The sequence below is a fragment of the Peromyscus californicus genome, unplaced genomic scaffold (genome assembly GCF_007827085.1).
Source record: "Peromyscus californicus insignis strain IS unplaced genomic scaffold, ASM782708v3 Scaffold_5__1_contigs__length_169319896, whole genome shotgun sequence".
NCBI lineage: Eukaryota > Metazoa > Chordata > Mammalia > Rodentia > Cricetidae > Peromyscus > Peromyscus californicus.
The window spans coordinates 25,375,957-25,395,142 of NW_026294573.1; the positions used below are offsets into that span (position 1 = coordinate 25,375,957).

Consider the following 19,186-nt stretch of genomic DNA (forward strand, 5'->3'; position numbering starts at 1 on the left):
GACTGGCCATGAACTCACAGAGATCCCATGCCTGCCTCTGCCTCCCAAGGGCTGAGGTTAAAGTGTGTACCACCATGCCTGGCATATATGATTTTTTAATAAGATAACATGAAGTATGTAGTATATTGTCAGGTTCTCAAGGATTGTGGAAAATTGTCTTTAACTGTTTTTCTTGTTAGCAAAGAGTGCTTGTCTCCATCTGTTCTAAACTTAGTTTTTCTTCAGTGTGTTTTACTGTTCTTTGTCTTTGAGCCTTCGTAATAGCTACTTTTCTTAAACAAGCCTCCTGTAACCTGTTAGCTCACTGACGTCTATGCATCCTTCCGATCCCTGACTAGTTTTCCTGGTCCTCACACCCCAGTCTGAGCAGCCACTTGCATATATCCTTCCCACATGATGTGAGGGCAGAGACAGACATGTCTTGTTCACTGCCACATTCTTAGGTACCTGTGAAGTGTTAAAGAAATGATCATTGCCATTTCTGTTTCCCCGTCACTGTCCAAAAGCAGTGCCTCTGTCTGGCCTAGAGTTTCTGTGCTGGCTGCTTGTGATAATCCCAGCAGGTATTAGAAGGTCAAGTGCCTGTTTTTTTTTTCCTTAAAACATGTGCTTTGTTGATCGAGGCAAACATAGTACACTCAACTGCTTACTAAGCACTCATCCCTCTATCACAGGTACCATGGGAGAGCTAGATGCTCTGATGGACCAAGTTCATATGCAGAACCCAGACTGGCAGCATCCTTCAGATCTTACTACACGGTAAGTGACTCTTCTTCCTTCTGAAGGTGGAAAGGCTTTGGTTGCAAGGGAAATAGGATTTCCAGGTCTTTATTTCCAGAAAAAGAAACATGGCCTTAGAATGAACTACGAATTGGACCAGAATTCAGGTTTTAATACTCGATGCACAGTGTTTAACTAGCTCTATGATTATGATTGGTTCACTTCAATTTTGTGGTTATCAGTAAATTTTCTGGTTCTAAAAATCTGGTTTCTGTTTTATTTATTGTTGTGCACATGTGATGTGCATGCGTGGTACATGTGCAGTGGAGCCAGTTCTCTCCATCCACCTTTATGTGAGTTCAGGGGTTAAACTCAGGTTGTCAGGTTTTTTTGGTTGTTGTTGTTTTGGTTTTTCGAGACAGGGTTTCTCTGTGTAGCTTTGCGCCTTTCCTGGAACTCGCTTGGTAGCCCAGGCTCTGCCTCCTGAGTGCTGGGATTAAAGGCGTGCGCCACCACCGCTTGGCAGGTTGTCAGGTTTTTGCAGAAAGTGCTTTTGCCCACTGAGCCATGTTGTTGGCCCCTGAATCAAGAATTACTTCCTCCCCCTCCTCTTCCTCTTCTTCCTCCTCCTTCAGCATTACAAGGTCTTACTGTTCAGGCCAGCCTCAGGCTCCCAAGTCTTATTCATAATATAGTCATGCACTGCCATACTCAGCTTCAGTATCTGGGGTGCTAGGCTGGGCAGGGTAGCACACACCTTTAATCCCAGCACATGGGATGCAGAGGCCAGTGGATCTCTTGAGTTTGAGGCCAGTGTGGTCTACAGAGCAAGTTACATAGCAAGTTCTAGGCCAGCCAGGGTTGCAGACTGAGAGTCTGTCTCCAAACAAACAGAAACAATCTAGAGCGTGTGTTTGTCTGTTCTGAGATGGGGTCTCCTTATGTAGCCAGGCTAGGATCAAAACCATGATGCTTCTACTTCCTGGATGGCAAGATTATAGGCATGTACTATCATAGGTAAACTAAACTAAAATCTGGGTTCTTGAGCTGGCAAGATTGCTCAGTGAGTACAGGCAATTGATGCCAAGGCTATCAGCTTGTGTTCATCCCCAGAACCCACATGGTAGAAGGAGAGAACCAACTCCTGCAAATTGTCCTCTGGTTTTCACACATGAGCTGTGACACATGGGCACCTACACACACACACACACACACACACACACACACACACACACACACACACACACACAGACACACACACACATAAATAAAAAAATCTGTATTTGGGGTTGGGGATTTAGCTCAGTGGTAGAGCGCTTGCCTAGCAAGTGCAAGGCCCTGGGTTCGGTCCTCAGCTCTGAAAAAAAAAAAATCTGTATTTGGGGCTGGAGAGATGGCTCAGAGGTTAAGAGCACTGACTGCTCTTCCAGAGGTCCTGAGTTCAATTCCCAGCAACCACAAGGTGGCTCACAACCATCTGTAATGAGATCTGGTGCCTTCTTCTGACCTGTAGTCATACATGCTGTATACTAAATAAATAAATCTTGAAAAAAAAAATCTATGTTCTTGATGCAGTGTAGTTTTAACTTTAATTCAGTGACTCAGAAACCTTAGGGTTGTATATGCCTTTAATCCCAAAGGTAGGCAGATCTCTGTGAGTTCAAGGCCACCCCAGTCTACATCGTTCCAGGCTAGCCAGGTCTACATAGTAAGACCCTGTCTTTAAAAACAAAAACAAAAACACAAAAGCCTTGGTGTTACTATAACATTTTTCTCTCACACTCCATATTATGGCATCAGGAAATCATATAGCTTCTACATATACCCAAAGCTGACCATATCTCATTATTTTTCCTGGATTATTGCAAGTATCCTACATCAGTCATTGCCTGCTTACTGTTCTTACATCAGAAGCCAGAGAAATTCTCCTAAAGCACAATGCTAGCTCCCTTCTTTCTTACTCTTTGCCATTGGCTTCCAACCATCACTAGCCGTCACTCCTCTAAGAATGTCTGTGTGCTTTGCTGGACTCACCAACCTTATCTACTACTGTTACTGCCTACTCTTCTAGTTACGTTGGCTTCCGTCAGAACCACAGCACTTAAGCACTCTGCAGGCAGAAGCAGGATAATTGCTATAAATTCTAAGCTATCTTGGGGTACATAGCAAATTCCAGGATGCATAGCAAGATTCTCTAAATAAATAAATAAACAAGTAAATAAAGTGAAATAAAACCCAAAAACATAAGCAGTTCTCAGATGGTGTAGGGATGGAAATGTAGCTCATTTGTAAGCTCTACTGCACACACACACACACACACACACACACACACACACACACCCTCAAAAAAGAGGGGGCAGTGTAACATAGTTGTTACTAAATACATTTTGGAGTCAGATAAATGAATTGTAATCTAAACTTACCATATGATACTCACAAGATGACTTATCTTCTCTGGGAATTCTCTTTTTATCTAATTTGAACTGCTGTGGCCTAAGCAACCTTGATCTGTGTTAACAGTGCAGTCCTATTGGAGGTGTGGGTCTGATGAGTCAATGAAAGACAGCCTGCTCGAAACACTTCTAGAGGGAGAAAAAAAATTCTCCTTGAACTATTTTTGGTTTTTTGAGACAGGGCCTTCTGTTGCTCACACTGGTCATGTAGCTGAGGATGCCTTGACTCAGAGTGTAGGGATTACAGGTGTACACTGCCATGCCAGGTTCTTAAACCTGACACATTGGTTTTCCTTAGAACATGGGATATGTGGCACTTAGAAAACAATACCGTAGGAATGAGGTGACCTTGAGAGTTGGAAGGAAACAGCATTTATGATATGGTTTTCATAGAATGAAAATAGTATAAAATTTTTAAATTTTAACATCAAAATATTGTATTAGTCCTACATGGTGGCAAATACTCTCAGCACTCAGGAGGCAGAATTAGGTATATATCTGTGAGTTTGAGGTTAGCCTGATCTACATAGTTCCAGGAAAGTTAGGGCTATATAGAGAGACCCTGTCTCATAGACAAACAACTACATATATAATCTGACTTCTAGGAGTAAAAATGTCTTCAAAAATAGTTATGAAAACAGCCGGACATGGTAGCACATGCCTTTAATCCCAGCACCTGTGAGGCAGAGGCAGGCGGATCTCTGTGAGTTCAAGGCCAGCCTGGTCTACAAATCAAGTTCCAGGACAGCCAGGGCTGCTATACAGAGAAACCCTATCTCGAAAAACAAGCTAAAACAAACAAAATATTTTGTAGCTGTTTTGTGTACAAGTGGCCATTCCAGCTGAAAATCCCTGTTGTTTTTATTCTCTTTCAATAGAAACTATGCCCGGTTCCGACAGAAGCCGCTCCAGAGATACAGTCTGAGTCAGTGGGTTGACAGAAACAAGCGGAGCCACCACCGTTTCCAGCGTCTCCCAGACTTCTCGTACAGTCCATATGTCTCATCCCATCAACAGTGACAGTCCCTGCCCAGGACCCAGTCCACTGCAGCGTCTTATCTCCTTTGCTATTTTTGTTTGTATATTTTGAGTTTTATATTTCACAAAATTTTTATTTAAAGTATTTGTCACCTTTTGGAAATGCACATTACTGTCTTAAATTTTTTTTTGAGGATCCTTCTGATTTATGTGTCTGTCTATACATGTTTCAAGCAATATTAAGTAGTATTTTTCTGTTTTCTTTCTTTCTTATAAATGTAAAATGAAGGTAGCTCCCTTTTGAAGGCCTGTATTACTTCAGAACATCCAGGCTTAAGTAACATACCAGCTCTTAGCTCTTAGATGATTATCTCAAGGAAATCATCTTCCAATCTTCTGTAAGGAAGGGATTTGTTCTGCAGGCTACAAGCCAGTGTTACTGTTGATGACTCGTGAATGGGCAGAAGTCACTTTTAACAACTCCTCTCAAAATTTGAGTGTCTTGAGTACCTGTCAGTATTTTAAGGTTGGCGATTCAGGACATTTAAAATAAGATGGAGTAAGAGAAAAGTCCTGTTGAAAGGATAAGTTAAAAATGTAAATCCTCTCCTTTCTGTACTGATTAGCTGCCTTTATTTTCTAAAATTATTGCCTTTTTTTCATTTTCTGTTAACTATATCTTGCTCACAGTGTTTGTAAACCTTACACATCGTAACTGACAGAAGACAGCTGACTAACCCTTGTTGAATACTCTGTGGTCTTGTGACTGCTTGGTTTCTCTTGTCCCTTCAAGGATTTTTTTTTCTCTTTTTTCTCACTCCTAGTGACCACTCTGCTCCTAGAGTTTTACAGAGGTGTTCTTATGTCCTGGTAGACTCAGACACGCCTTTCAGAATGCTCTCTGTTTACTGGAGAACTCCACCAGAATCTTGCCTTGATGACGGGCCAGTGCCATTGAGATGTCTGGGAATCTTCAGTTTCATGTGCAGAACCCCAAGTTTGTGTGTTGTGTTAATCAAGGAGCCTCCTTGCTGTGGAAGCCTTTGGAGAGGCCCTCTTTCCTCTCTGGTTGATTATGGGTCCCTCTACACTCTGGATGGTAGCGTTTGGCATTTGGTCATTCCCCATCGTCACAGTAGTACTCAAGGACATCCAGGGAAATTGGGGTGGAGCCCGTCTGTCACGTTACCTGCTCTAGAGTGAGGTTCCAGGTTCTGACCAAAGCTGATAGGCTTGTGTGTCTGTCTTAGTGGATGTCTCCCAGCAGCTCTAGACATCATTTGAGGAGGTTACAGCATGGTGTTCACGCCGCTGTCTTTCACTCGGTCTGCGAAGGTTATTCCTAGTTGTGGTTTTCTTTCATCAGTCCCATTTTCTTATGTGGATAGCCCATCCTAAATACTGGACTCCACTTTAGAAAAGTGGGTTTTTTTGTCGGGGGAAGAGGGGTTTCGAGATAATGTTTCTCTGTGTAGCCCTGGCTGTCCTAGAACTTGCTCTGTAGACCAGGCTGACCTCACTCAGAGATCCACCTGCCTCTGGCTCCCAAGTGCTGGGATTAAAGGTGTGTGCCACCACCATTTGACTGAAAAAGTGACTTTGATTTTTTTTTCCCCCAAGTCTTCAGTGGGTTTGGATGAATGTTCCTGTTTGTTGGTTTTATGTAGTCAAGGGTTTCTTTTTTTACTTACTCTTTTTTTGTTTGTTCGTTTGTTTGTTTGTCTTTGTTTTGTTGTTTTTGAGACAGGGTCTCCTATATAGCCTAGGTTGCCCTTCCATGCACTATTTAGCCCAAGATGGTCTTGAACTTCTGATCTTCCTGCCCCACTTCTCAAGTACTGGAATTACAGGTGTGTATCACTATGCCCAGCAAGAATTTTTTTTTTCAATCCCCAAGACAGGGTTTCTCTGTGTAGTCCTGGCTGTCCTGGAACTCACTCTGTAGACTAGGCTGACCTCAAACTCGGAGATCTGCCTGCCTCTTCCTTGAGTACTGGGATTGAAGGTGTGTGCCACCATGGCCAGCTTTTGACTTTTTTTTTCCCAGCAAGGATTTTCTATTCCTTGGTTCTTTGGTTTAGATCCGTGACTAGACCTTCAAAGGCAGGAATTGGAGTTCTTCTCTCAGTTGGCATAATTATCATTTACTTCCTTGATCATTTGTCCAAGGTGCTGTAAGTTAGCCTGATAGAGGGAGATATGCCAAATAATCGCCTTTGGGACCAAAACAAAGTTAAAATGTAATCTAGCTGGAGTAGTTAGTGTGCTGAGTAGTCAGTCCCCACAGGTAACCCAGGGAGTAAAGGACAGTGTTTGCTTAGGCAGAAATCTGAGATGCTCTTGCTCTCCTGGTTCCGGGGGGTTAAAGACTGAATGTATAATGGGAGCATTGCCTTTGCCAAATCAGATGAGTGACAGGTTAACTAGAAAATGTGACAATCACATTTCCTCTAGCTCAGATAATTCTGTTTTTCCAAAGTGTTAGCAGCCTAATTAAATCTGTTGGACTGGGGGAGGAGAGAGCTGTTCTCTGGTGTTAACATGGTATTCTTTAAGGAGAAAAACAAAGCCAAAGAAAACTCGTTATCTGGCATGTTAGCCTTAAAGGTGGTAATGGGCAGAATCCAGAGTTTTAATCTCTTCAGAGCTGCATATCTCTTATATTATATTTGGTACTGGTCTCTAAGTCTTGTGTTGTAGATTAAATTCTTGCTGTATTTTTAAATTTGAGTGAGGGTTATGTGCATTTAACTCTACCTAACTTTTATCATCCGTGATGACATTGTTATCACAGGGGTCTTGACAAAGCAAAATAAAAATTTGCTATTTAAATAGTTTACTTGTAAGTAAGGAGCCTGAAATAACCAATAGTTTTGCATCTAATATGGGCTCTGATTGACTTGCATTGTTGTCAGGATCAATTATGAAACTGAAGTTTGGTGCCTCCTTTTTTTTTTTTTTTTTAATCATGTTTTTCCCCTTGTAGCAGTTGTGTTTAATGTCATTAAAAAGAAATAAAAGTTCTTGTCAGTGGCATATGTACTGTGGCCGTCTGTTTCGGGCTTCGGAGGAGGGTTCTTTGCCTTCCTCTGCGTAGGTCGTTCAGTAGGATATGGGAGGGTGGCAGCATTTAGTAGAACATGATTCTGGGAAGGAGGTGCTTGCTCCCTGCTCTTTGGAGGGTAAATTACAGTGTTGAGGAAGGCGTTCCAGCAGTTAAGAAATGTTGAGATTGATTGGGATTTGCAGCTACATATGGTGCATGTCAGGAGCCTGACATGGGAGAGCCTGAAATATCACTGTGCTGCTGATTTTGCAGAGGGGGAGACCATGCAGCACCATTAGGCACGCAGTTCCTTGCATTCCTTCTCATGGCTCCCTGTTGGCCACTGTGTCTGTTTCTCTCGAGCTAGCACTAAGGAGGAAACCATGCTATTCCAGGGTATTCTCCCTTTGAAGATAGGAGAAGCCAGAATCAGTCATTTGAAATTGGTGGTTCTTAACCCAACTTCTCTAGAAATTTTTGCTCCAAGAAACTGGTGTGAAGATTGGATGGATGTGGGTAAATAATGGAGAAATAACAGTTTGTAGATTCCGTTTATGAACCTGATCTTCTTAGATTTACCCCTAGGAGCAAGGATACAGGAGCAGCAATGATGGATTGTCACCTACATTAGCCAGTGCTCTTCAAATCTTGCTCCTGCTGGGAAAATGGCAACAGACTTGGACAGGCTCCCTGACTTGCTGTTCTGTGTGTGTGTGTGTGTGTGTGTGTGTGTTTAAACATTTTTTAGTGATTTATCGTTCTTATTTTATGTGCATTGGTGTTTTGCCTGCTTGTATGTATGTCTGTGTGAGGGTGTCAGATCCCCTGGAACTGGGGTTACAGACAGCTGTGAGCTGCTTTTTGGGTGCTGGGAATTGAACTTGGGTCCTCTGTAAGAGCAACCAGTGCTCTTTACCACTCAGCCATCTCACCAGCCCCACTGGGGGTGTTTTTGAGATAGGATCTCAATATTAAATGCAGACTGCCTCCCATCTCCTGAAAGGAAGGAGATGATTACAGGCAAGTGCCACCATGCTAAATTCTATCTCAATTTGGTGTGTGTGTGTGTGTGTGTGTGGCTATTTGATATGCTTGTCTCAGTGTGTAATTTCTTGACTTGCATATACTCACTGTTCCTGTCAAGTGTAGAGGATCTTTTGGCCATTATTTCCCATTCATTAGTGTCAGTTTCTACCCTAGGCATCAAAAGTTTCAGAGACCAGGATAAATTAATTCTCTGAACTGATTGTATCTCATAACTCCCATTCATCTTGTTACAGAGAAGTGGGTAGAAAAAGAAGAAAATGGATCTTCTCTACAGGGAGCGAGCAAGCTCATTCTCTAAGGAGGGCATCTTGAGCTTTTATAGGATAAGAAACCAATGTCCTGTTTTGTAGGAGAAAAAAATTATTCCCCCAACAATCGCAGAGTTTGGGGTGTGTGTGTGTGTGCACACGCACGTGCGCAGGGCACCTGTCGAGTAAATGTTTGCATTTGTCACAGAGAGAGTCAGCTGGTCAGGGTTGGAATTCGTAATGAACAAGCGCGCCGGCCTTGTCATTCCAACCCATTTACTCCCCACAACAGCCGGAGCACGTAGATGGAAAGTCTGGCCTTCCCCAGTACCCAGTCAGAGACAGGAGGGTAACATTTAAAGGGGCCTAAGTGACAATCCTGAAATGTGTCCCCAGGCTATTATCTGTATACAGAGATCTCCTTAACTTAGTTTCAGGCTGTATTTTCAGGTTTGGTATTTTTTTCAACCATGGGCTGGTCCTGGGGGCAGTCAGAGTATCTTGTTTATAGAAGCAATTTGCTCGTGGAGGCTACTTCTTAAAAGAAAAATCAGTAAGGAAAAAATAAAGAAAAATCTGAAAGATCATCCTCGATAGCCTGGTGAGGTGTTACGCATGTCTGGAAAGGGCTGGATTAGATTTTAGAGGACACCTGTATTGAAAAGCTAGGGGTTAGAAGACAGGAGAAAGGACCCCTGCTTCAGATACCCAGCAGTCTTCCTCCTCCCTTAGCTCCTTGGCCTCCACTGTGTTTCTAGAACAGCCTTTAGCCAGTACCCTGGGTGGGTGGGCTCTGGAAATCCTCTATGGTATTGGTAGAAAGGAAGCCTGCTGCACCCTCAGAGAAGTGACTGCCCAAGGTCAGGGGCTCCTGCCTTTCTGTCCAGCTTCTTCCCACAGGCCTGCTGTGGTCTTGGTCACAGAGCTTTCCCAAATTGCAAGAACTCTTTGGAGTCACCTGAAAGGAATGGAGGAACCACTTCTCAAATAATAGCTGTAGAGTTTGACTGCAGGTGACACTTGATTCAGGAAGAGTGCAGCCCTTATTTCAGGAGAAGGAAGACAGAGCCGAAGCTAAAGGAGCAGTTGGCTGCCTTCAGATCCTTTATGGCGAACCACAGGCATGGGTGAACAGCGAGCCTTGCCCCCCAGCTGACAGGCTCTCCAAACCCCACCAACTACCTCTACCTAATGCTTCTCAGTTGGAAGTACATGGGCAGAGAGCCCAGGCAGTACCTCTCTGAGGTTTGGCTTGGAGATTTGTCTGTTCCAAGGCTTCTGAGACCTTCTTTTTCCTTTGCTTTCAGAACCTGAACAGCCTACTCTAAGCACATCTGACATTCTCTCCCCTGGCTCTGGACAGGAATGTTCGAGGTGCCCCATTTACTGGTTCGCTCATTGGCTAATGGCATCATTACTCTGCCTGCCTTTCAGCCTGCTGTTGGGATCTTAATGATGTTCCTTTAACAGCCCAGAGGAGCACGGAGTGAATACTGAATGATTTCTGCAGAAAGCAGCCTTGGTAACTCTTCAGTCCTTCCTTACCCACCCCAGATGAGAGCCACAGTCCTCTGGCAGGAATAAGCGCACAGCACTATCCAGAGAGGAAAACCCTTTGTTTGAAGAAACTGAGCAGGCGCCTGCATACCTATGTGGTGAGGCAGCCCCAGCTGAGCTTAGAGAGGAGCCTCAGAAAGAGGATGGTAGAGCTGCTATTTTCTTCTCCTACACGTGCACCCCCATCTGTTCGAGAATTCCCTTCCAACTCCAGCTTGGCTGGCAGGCATGTCCCTAAGAAGCTGCAGGCCAAAATGGAAGAGAACTGACTCCCTCCTCCACACATCCTGACTTGCTGCCAATTGCCAGAAAAAGAGGGCAACGCTTAGGCATTTACCAGAGGACAAGGGTGTGCCTTTTCATTTGTCTTTATTTTACATTTAAAAAGTGGTTATTGCTCTAACTGGATCGAGGTAAGGACCTCTCTTAAGGAGCCTTGGCCTTGCAGCCCCATTCAGCAGGGATGGAAGTCACAAGACAATGAGTGGAGCCTCATGCCCTCCCAGGAGGAAGCCCTTAGTATTGCTGACATCTGCCCTTATCTGTCTCTCCTCTCCTGTGCTGCCACACTCGGTACAAGCAGAACGGTGGCTGACCCAGCCTTGAGAGCTGTTAGAGACCCGAATGAAGGGGCAGTCGTTGGGTGATGGCTTTTAGCTCTCTGGCTTGGGCACCAGTGCTCATCATTCAGTACAACAGGTACTCACCAAGCACCTACTGTGTGCTGGGAACAGCTCCCACACTACCTTGGCCACCAGTGGAAGATGGAGAGTCCACTTTTCCCATTTGGCAGCCATGGTGCATCAGTCCCAGAGAAGTCTGCTTGCCTCATCAAGCACCTTTTTTTTTTAAACCAGAAGGGGCAGAGGAGAGAGAGAGAGAGAGAGAGAGAGAGAGAGAGAGAGAGAGAGAGAGAGAGAGAGAGAGAGAGAACTAGCTGTCACTTCACACTTCAAGCTCCAGGGAAGGACATGAGAACCCTGGATAGCTTCCATAGGACCCTGAATGAGATGGCAAGATCCAAAGACCCAGAGGCCAGGAGTGACGGCGAAGCTGCTCTCTGGTGAATGGCTTTCCAGCAGGGCGCTCAGCAGCCCCTAGGGAGTAGGATATGGACGCGCCCTTTTCAGCTGTCCAAGCCGACGCTGCTGTAATGCCCAGGTACTTCCTTTAAAAGTGGGCAGTACCTTCCAGTACCTTCAAACTCCATACTGATGATCTCACCACAAAGAAGGCCGCAGACGAAAGCCGTCGGCTCCGGCCTGGGCGGAAGCCTCCACCCTCTGGAGTGCAGCCCTCTGATGTGTTTTCCGAGTCCGGACAGTAACCTCAAACACATTCGCAAAGGTGTGCCTCACACCGCACATGTCCTTTTTGGCCGGATCTAGAATGGGCTTGATGGCGTCAGGACCCTGAAAGGCAGGCAGCCCCACAGCTTCCCTGGTGCCTCGGTTGAAGGGCCACAGCTCGAGCCAGGAGCCAGTCTTGCTTTCTCCCAGAGCTTTGTGCATTATCTCAAAGAGGAAGCCAGTCCAGAAGAAGCGAGGAGGTGGGAGGCCGGCAGTGTCTCATGCAGCGTTGCCTTCCCAGAGTGCAGCCCGGCCTTCTAGCTTTGTGGCTTATTTGATTTTGTGTGTGTGTGTGTGTGTGTGTGTGTGTGTGTGTGTGTGTGTGTGTGTGTGTGTATGCGTAGAATTTGGGTTTATAGTTCAGCCTCCATCAGACTAAGATGGGGAAAAGGAACTATGGCTAGCTGGGCCCCCACCGCTTTAGTCAGCTTTCACCCTGGGCCCAGGAAGGGCTCAGGGACCAGCAGAGAATGAAACCCTTCCCCTGCAGACGGGCCCGCCACACTTTGATGATGTTCAGTGAGGCCTCGTTTGGAAACTGGGAAGGGAACAAAAGAGAAGTGGCCGGAGCTGGTTGAACAGACTTCTTGCAAGATGGGAAACAGGGCCGAGGAGGGAAGGAATAGTGGGGCTGCAGCCTAAACACCAGGCTCTTGTCCCTCACAGGAAGAAAGGAATAGCCCTGCCTGGAAGTCTCATTTCTCTGCCCTTTCACACACAGCCTTTGGTCAAGCCGAGTGGCCAAGACATGAGTCCTGTGCCAAGAACCCTGGCACCCAGTCTACCCGCAGCAAAGACATCCCTCTGGCTGGTTCTCACATTCTGCAGTTGTGTCTCTGGGTGCAGACTGAGACACTGACATTGTTGAGGTGCTCCTGGAGTTAGGGGTTAATAAGAGACTTCAGGACAAGACATCAGAAAGAGAGAAGCCAAGAGAGAAGACAGTAAAGCCCGATGATCGGAGAAGATGGATGGGGAAGGAGACGCAGAGAGGGCCAGATGTTTGTTGGACAGTCATCGTCAGAACAGTGAGGTCCTCTCACATTCTCTACTGTCTTCGGAGCTGCTCAGGGCAAGCACTGAAAGGTTTCATATCTGTTTTCATAAAAGAGGAAATGAAGGTACAGACGTAAAATGCCGCCCCAGGCACATCACCCCTATACTGGCGGTCCCGCCCACACCAGCCAGGAGCTCTGCTGTTCCCATTGGCTGTCTTTAGAAAACAGAACAAAACAACAAAACACCACTGGCCCTTGGCACCCTGCAAAAGGCGAGGATCCAAAATCAATTTATAGTGTCTCCTGTGTCACACAGGCAGCAGCCAAGCTTGGCTTTGCTCAGCTGCTGCCCTGCCAGGCCCTGAGCTGACCCCTTCTGCAGTCCAGGGACTACAGCCGTTTGAGGCACAGGGCCACCCACCAAGTCCAGGGCTTACCCTCACCTTGCTGCGGAGGAGCCCCCCGCCCTGGTGCTCTGGTGTGCTGGTTTCCGATGCACTCTTGGTTTTCTCCTTGTTGTTATTGGGCTCATTGTCCTTGATGATGTCATACTGGCGGCAGAAGAGAGCTATAACACCTGGGAAGACAGGCGGGAGCAGTCAGAGGCCCGGATCTGACTTCTTACCTCGCCTGCCTCATCCGCTCCAGTGATTGCTGCCATCTCCAGATGGCCTCTGCGCTCGCTGCTGCAGCCTCCCTCCAGCCTCTGGCTCCTTTTTCCACCTACCAGGCCAGGAGGCTTTCCCTGCTGCCGGGCTGGCCCTCCCACAGCATGGATCTGATCATAGGTCTCCCTGTTACCCTGTCTTTAAGCCTCTGACGGCTCCCACAGAAACGATAACGGCGTTTGCTGAGCCCATGCCTCGCCCTGTACTGTGTGCACTGATGTATTCAATCTCACTTGATCCTTACAACGCCTACCTATTATTATTAGTCCCAGGGCACAAGGGAGCACGCTGTGAGGGTGTCAGTAACTCAAGGTCACACCGTGGTGCGGCAGGGAGGTGATGCGCAGAGCTGGCTTGCTGTCTACTAGCAACCTAGTACTCGGATAGTATTCACACTGCTCCCTCCAGTTGGAGAAGTGTTCCCCACTCGGCCTCTGAGTTTTCTTGATCTACCTTGGATAGTTCTCAACTTCCCATCATAGCAGATGAAGCCCCCAGCAGCTACTGCTTCCCTCTCCAACATCCTAATCGACTTCCACCACCATTAAGTTTGGGTTAATTTTCTGTTTATAGCGTTGTGATTATGTAAACACTGTCTGTGCCAAGCCTAATAATGTCCCCTATTCAAAGCTTCTCTTTTGTCTGACCCTCGTCTTCCTGCCTTTCTCAAGTACCTGTTTTTCTCTGTGCATAAGAAACATTTTTCCCCAAAATTTTCCTTCCACAGTCTGCCCTCAACCACCACAATAATCAGGCTTGAGTATGGTGTTCAAATCTCTCCAAAGACTCTAGCCCTCAGCCTCTCTCCCCTTTATTCCCAGCATTCCACCTTCTTTCACAGGCCGCAGCTACCACGAGTCAGTCTGAGTTTCACCTGTTCCTTGACCCTCATCCCGAGAACGACCTTCCTCTGTCGGCCGCCTGGTTGCCTTCACAGCTCAGTTCCCATGCTCTCTCTGCTCTGGGTCTTTTGTCCTGTGTTCTCAGTGTTGGAGATCGAACCTAAGACCTCATGGATGATGGACAAGCACTCTGCCACTGAGTCACACCTCCATCGGGTTTGTTTTTTTTTTAATTAAAATGTTTTTAATTTTCTACTTCCAGCTCCAGAATTGACCTCATTTCCTCTGTTCTCACATTAGTGCTATTTTGTTCATTGTTTTTATTATTTTTAATTATGTGTCTGTGTGCATGTGGGCACAGATGTGACCACAGAGGCCAGAAGTGTGGGCTCTCCCTGGAACTGGAGTTGCTGGTGGTTTCGAGTCACCTGATACTGATGCTGGGAACTAAACTGGGGTCTTCAGGAAGATCAGTAGTTAAGTGCTCTTAACCTCCGAGCCATCTCTCTAGCCCTGTCCCCCACACTAGAACTCCTATAGCACTCATTATATTCAATTATAGTTAAGCCCAATCTTGTCCCAGCCCAAGTTCCTTGCAAGCACAAGGCTCTTCTACAGTCTAGGATGGGGTGGTTGGTTGTATTGAACGTAAAGATGAATGATGTGGATTTTATCCTCAGGGAACTTGGAGACTAGGGAGAGAAGAGTAGCCTGCTCAGATTACATAAGGACTAAAGAGGGGCAACATGCTGTGGGCCCACAAAGGCAGGCAGGCTGTTCCTGTGGGCAGATGGGGGATTGGCCTTGCAGCTCAGCTGCCTCTGGAAGAATAGGTAGACAAGTCTGAGGTCAAGCAATGGCTTCCTCTGAGCTTCCTGAGCTTGAAGACCCCAGAGGTCCAGCATCCCAGAAGAGAAGGAAGCTGTGAGTGTGGCCAAAGGGTACACTGACTGTGGACACGGCCACCCTAGGAGGCTGGACCACTTCTGCGAGGAAGAAGGCATGCCACAGCATACAAGACAGCAGAAATGTGCCGTGTTTGGGGTGGAGGGGACTGGGGGGGGGGGTCAGACTTAGCTCTCAGAGCGGCCATAGGCAGGACTTGAGAATTTCACCACCACCCCTAGACATCTCCAAGCCCCTTACCCTTGGTGATGGTTGGTTGGGGTCCTCAGCTCCTCACGGGTCAGTGAAGGAGGACGGGAAGCCTGACTCACCTGCCCACATGAAGAGGACCACAACGATGATCAACACCTCGCCTGTTCTCAGCTGCTGGTTCCTCCCCATCTCCTTCATGGTCACCTCATCTGCAAGGAGAGATGAGCTAGTCCTGAGTGCCTTTCCTCCCTGGCCATTGCTCCAGGGCCAAGGCCACAATAAGAAGTGCCTCCCAAGACACCCAACATAAAGAATTCCCGGGGGCTGGAGAGATGGCTCAGTGGTTAAGAGCACCGACTGCTCTTCCAGAGGTCCTGAGTTCAATTCCCAGCAACCACATGGTGGCTCACAACCACCTGTAATGAGATTTGGTGCCCTCTTTTGGCCTGCAGGGACACATGCAGACAGAGCACTGTATATATAATAAATAAATCTTAAAAAAAAAAAAAAAAGAATTCCAGGAACATCGTGAAGGCTGCCTGGGGTGGCAGCATTTGGACTCGATCCAAAGGAGGAAGTTTACATGCCAGTCTCCTCCTGGGGCACTCCAGCAAACCTCCATCTTTTGAGCTGGTTTGCCTCCCTCCTGCTCTGCCCAACCGCTCTGGCCTAACTGCCCTCACCCTGCCCTCACCCTGGGACTCTAGCATGCCCCTGGCTTGCCTTTATTCTTAGAGGCCATCTTCTCGGCCTCACGTGGGGTCTTGAAGAGCAGAGGCTCACTAGCTGGGCTCTGGCCCTGAATGGAGATGGCCTGCACATGCACAATGTACTCTGTGTCCTCTTCCAGATCCCAGAGGGCGCACGAGCGGGTGGTGGTGTTCACCTCCTGAATGAAGCGAAGCATCCGCACGTCCTTCTTCTAAAAGGGGGAGGGCTTGGTATGTCAGTGTGCAGGCACCAACCCCACTTCTGCCCACCTCCCGCAGTGACAAGTCCTTTTCATGTCCATCATCATCCCATCGCCTTGGGCATCGTTATCTCCACGGTACAGCTAAGGAAACAGGCTCAGAGGGGTCAGGATGTTGCCCCAGGCCACACATCTACCGAGGATGCCAGTGTGTCTGAAACTCCTCTGTGTCTGAGGTCAGACCCATGCTCTGAATTGCCATGTCTCAGGCAAGATGGGAACCCTTCTCCACTGACTACGGACCTTCTGTGACCCCCATTCTAAGCTAAATGTACAACGTGTCACCCACATCTCTTGCCCTGTGCTTCTCTTCCTCTGCTGTTTCTCTACCGCCACCCTCCATCCCAGACACTCTCTTCTTTTTTCTTTTTCTTTTCAGTTTTAATTTAAAGACAGGGTCTTGCTGTATTGTCTGGCTGGCCTTGAACTTGCAATCCTTCTACCCTGCCTCCTGCGAAGCGTTCAGGGATTACAGACATGCAACGTCAGAGGCATCCAGTTTCCTGTCACCATCTTGATATGCCCTCTCCTCCCAAGCACCCTCCAGGGTTACCTGCTGAGAGATGGCAAACCCGATGATAACCTCATCCTCCAGGACATCCCAGCTGACCACCGCAGAGTTGGCCTTGAGGTGCCTGACGGTGACATTCACAGGGGCCGAGGGACTGTCTGCAGGGCAGGGAGGCACCTGAGCCTGAGCATGCCCTACTCTGAGGCCCAGTCCCACCGTAAATGAGAAAGGGGAAGCTGGGGGAGGCTATGTGGAGAGGGAAAAGAGAATCCAAGGCTTCGGCTGGGCCACATGGCTCTCGGTTCCTCGGTGGTTGAGAGGCCCCAGGCTCCTTGTGACCGGTAGGGAAGCTCCTGCTTGCTATAGACTGGCCAAACTAGGGTGCTTAGGTAAAACTGATGGGCCTGGACCTGAACCAGGGTGAGATCTAGTGGATGGGTGGTTAGGAATGGAGGTGGGGGAGAGCTGAGCGGAGTTGCAGAAGCTGGCCAGTCACACGAGAAGCAGTCACAAGGACTCCTAAGTCCTTTGCTCTTTCTAGAGCCCCACAGTGTCAAGTGAGTGACCTTGAGGGAAGGAGACAGACCCCAAGATGAAGAGCCAAGGAAGGGCTGAGCCCTGGCATGAGAGTGGGGGAGCAACCCAGAATTATGGTGAGCTGGGCAGAGTGCTCCTAAGGGAAAGGGTCTGTGTGAACCTCTTCACATTCCGTGGCCCTCAAGCGGCAGGGACGGAGAAAGTTAGAGATTAAAGATGGTCGGCACAGGGCGCCTCGGTGGAGAGACACCAAGATAGGGCAAGACCTTCTGGAAATTCCAGACAGTGAGTGGGAAAGTAACGGAGGAGCAGGGCAGGAAGGACCTTCCGGGAGAGGAGAGTCACACAGGGCTATGTCTCTCAAGAGGGCAGGTGTTGTGATCAGAAGCCCTGGGCCTGAGCAGTAACCTCATACCCCTCCGATGAGTGGACTCAAGGCCCCAGGATTATGCCAGACGTGCAGATGGAAAGGGACATAAGGACACAGACAGGTGGCTGCGGTCACAGAACCAGAGAGCAGACAAGTGGAGCGTTAGAGACAGACACGGACCCAGAAGCGGGGCAAGGAAAGAGATGGAGAGAGAGAGTGAGGCGGCAGCGGCAGCAGCAGCAGCAGCAGCAGCCAGGAGGGGACAGATCGGGGTGATGTGGGGAGGGAGGGCCCCATGGGGTGAGCCAGACACCGACTGCAGCAGGCTTAGGCCCCCTACACACACCCTGCAACCCCAGCTTCCAGTTCTCTTCATCATCGTCGCTGCTGCACAGAGAGGTGCGGCTGCCTGTGTGTCTCTGAGAGAGAGGTCTTTGGGGATACAGAGGGAGGCCCAAGGTGGGGCACTAGTGTCTTCAGCCGCTCCCAGGGCCAGAGAAGGTGACTTGAGGCAAGGACCCAGGGTTAGGGGATGGCCTGAAGGGATCAGGAGACCCAAGACCCTAAAAACCCAGGGAAGAGGTCTAGTGGCTGAAAGACGGGGTCTAGGGGTCAAGAAGGTTCAGAGGCGCTAAGGTCGGGCTAGTAGAGTAGGCAGCAGATGACACGGGAGGTCTCAGGGAGCGGGAAGGGAACCGAGGACTCCCCGGTGGCAGCGTGGGAGGGGAGGCTGCCTGCCCCCCCCCCCTCCGCCCGTCCCCCGCCCCGGGGGCCCCCTTACCCGCCTGCACCAGCGCGAAGCAGACGCAGCTCAGCCACAGGCGGAGCGCGGCGCGGGGCGGCCAGGCGCACGGCGGCCCGGGGGGCATGGCGGCTCCTGCGTCCGGCTCCCGCTCGCACTCCGGCCCGCGGCCCTCCCGGCCCGGCCGCCCCGCGCCGCCCCGCGCCGCCTGCATATCGGCTCCGCGGACAGCGACTCCCGCGCGGCGGCAGCGGCGGCGGCGGCGGCGGCGGCGGCGGCCGCGTCCACGTCGGGCGCCCGGGGGGCGGGGCGCCCCCGCTGCGGGGAGAGGGCGGGGGCGGGGTGAGGACCGAGGGCGCCCCCACTCCTGTCCCCGATCCCCGCTCCGCCGGCGCCCGGAAAGCCAGGGGCTTCGGGCGTCCGCCGCTCCCGCTCTCTGGCGGGTGCAGGAGCCGCCAGCACCGCACCGCGGTCAGTGCCAGCCCCAGTCCTGACCCGGCCCGGCCCTTCCCCAGGGGAGAGGGAGGACAAGTGCTTGGGAGATGCCCATCTGTGCCCCACCTCTCACTCCGGCCCACACTCCAGGCACCCATCACACACTCACACACACACACACACACACACACACACACACACACACACAAGCTGTGGGGGTTAAGTAGGGTCCGGACAGTACACTCTGGGGAGGAGCTCGGTGTGTCCATCGAGGCTGAGGATGGCCTCCTTCGACTCTCTTGGAGGTCTAGCTGAGACCCCAGGTCAGTCTTTTCTTTTTCTTATGCTATTTTTAATCCCCTCGAGAGCACCGTGAACATCTGCTAGGCGCAGACACTCTGCGGGCCTTGCTTGAGTGTGGAACTCCGTTCTCACTGCAGCCCCTTGAGGTCGACTCCGCTGTGGGCATTTCATGTAGACGGACACTGCAGTGAGGCCCCTCCACAGTATGATTTGAACCCAGGGTCCTCTGATTCCCAAAACTGGACTTGACTCCACAGACTCCCTACCCAGAGTGGCTTCAACACCCCAGTGTCTAGAATCTCTCTCTATAAACC

The 19,186-nt window shown here is 49.1% G+C and overlaps 2 protein-coding genes across 7 annotated transcripts in view; one reads left to right on the forward strand and one right to left on the reverse strand.

The window, feature by feature from the left end:
* The window catches only part of S100pbp (S100P binding protein), a 47,278-nt gene extending 36,290 nt beyond the window's left edge, over positions 1–10,988 (forward strand). For 5 of the 6 annotated variants that reach the window (XM_052718116.1, XM_052718120.1, XM_052718118.1 and 2 more), the window contains 2 exons: positions 675–759; positions 4,052–10,988. In XM_052718116.1, coding sequence (XP_052574076.1) covers positions 675–759; positions 4,052–4,193 — 227 coding nt within the window. In that variant the 3' untranslated portion in view covers positions 4,194–10,988. The remainder of the gene's footprint in view (positions 1–674; positions 760–4,051) is intronic. The other variant, XR_008213888.1, reaches the window with a different exon arrangement.
* Positions 10,402–18,307, reverse strand: Fndc5 (fibronectin type III domain containing 5). The gene is made up of 6 exons (XM_052718121.1): positions 18,174–18,307; positions 16,528–16,643; positions 15,728–15,926; positions 15,124–15,213; positions 12,840–12,973; positions 10,402–12,493 (listed from the first exon to the last, which is right to left on the reverse strand). The coding sequence occupies exons 1-6, from the start codon at positions 18,259–18,261 to the stop codon at positions 12,488–12,490; spliced, it is 633 nt and encodes a 210-aa protein (XP_052574081.1). The 5' UTR covers positions 18,262–18,307; the 3' UTR covers positions 10,402–12,487.
* Positions 18,308–19,186: the final 879 nt, after the last annotated feature.

Bases quoted from the DNA above. Each gene is read 5' to 3' on its own strand.
- Fndc5 (XM_052718121.1), bottom strand. From the start codon at position 18,261: ATGCCCCCCGGGCCGCCGTGCGCCTGGCCGCCCCGCGCCGCGCTCCGC. The intron at 16,644-18,173 runs GTAAGGGGGCCC...CCTGCCCTGCAG, and splicing joins CTTCGCGCTGGTGCAGGCGG to ACAGTCCCTCGGCCCCTGTG. The intron at 15,927-16,527 runs GTAACCCTGGAG...TCCCCCTTTTAG, and splicing joins GGTTTGCCATCTCTCAGCAG to AAGAAGGACGTGCGGATGCT.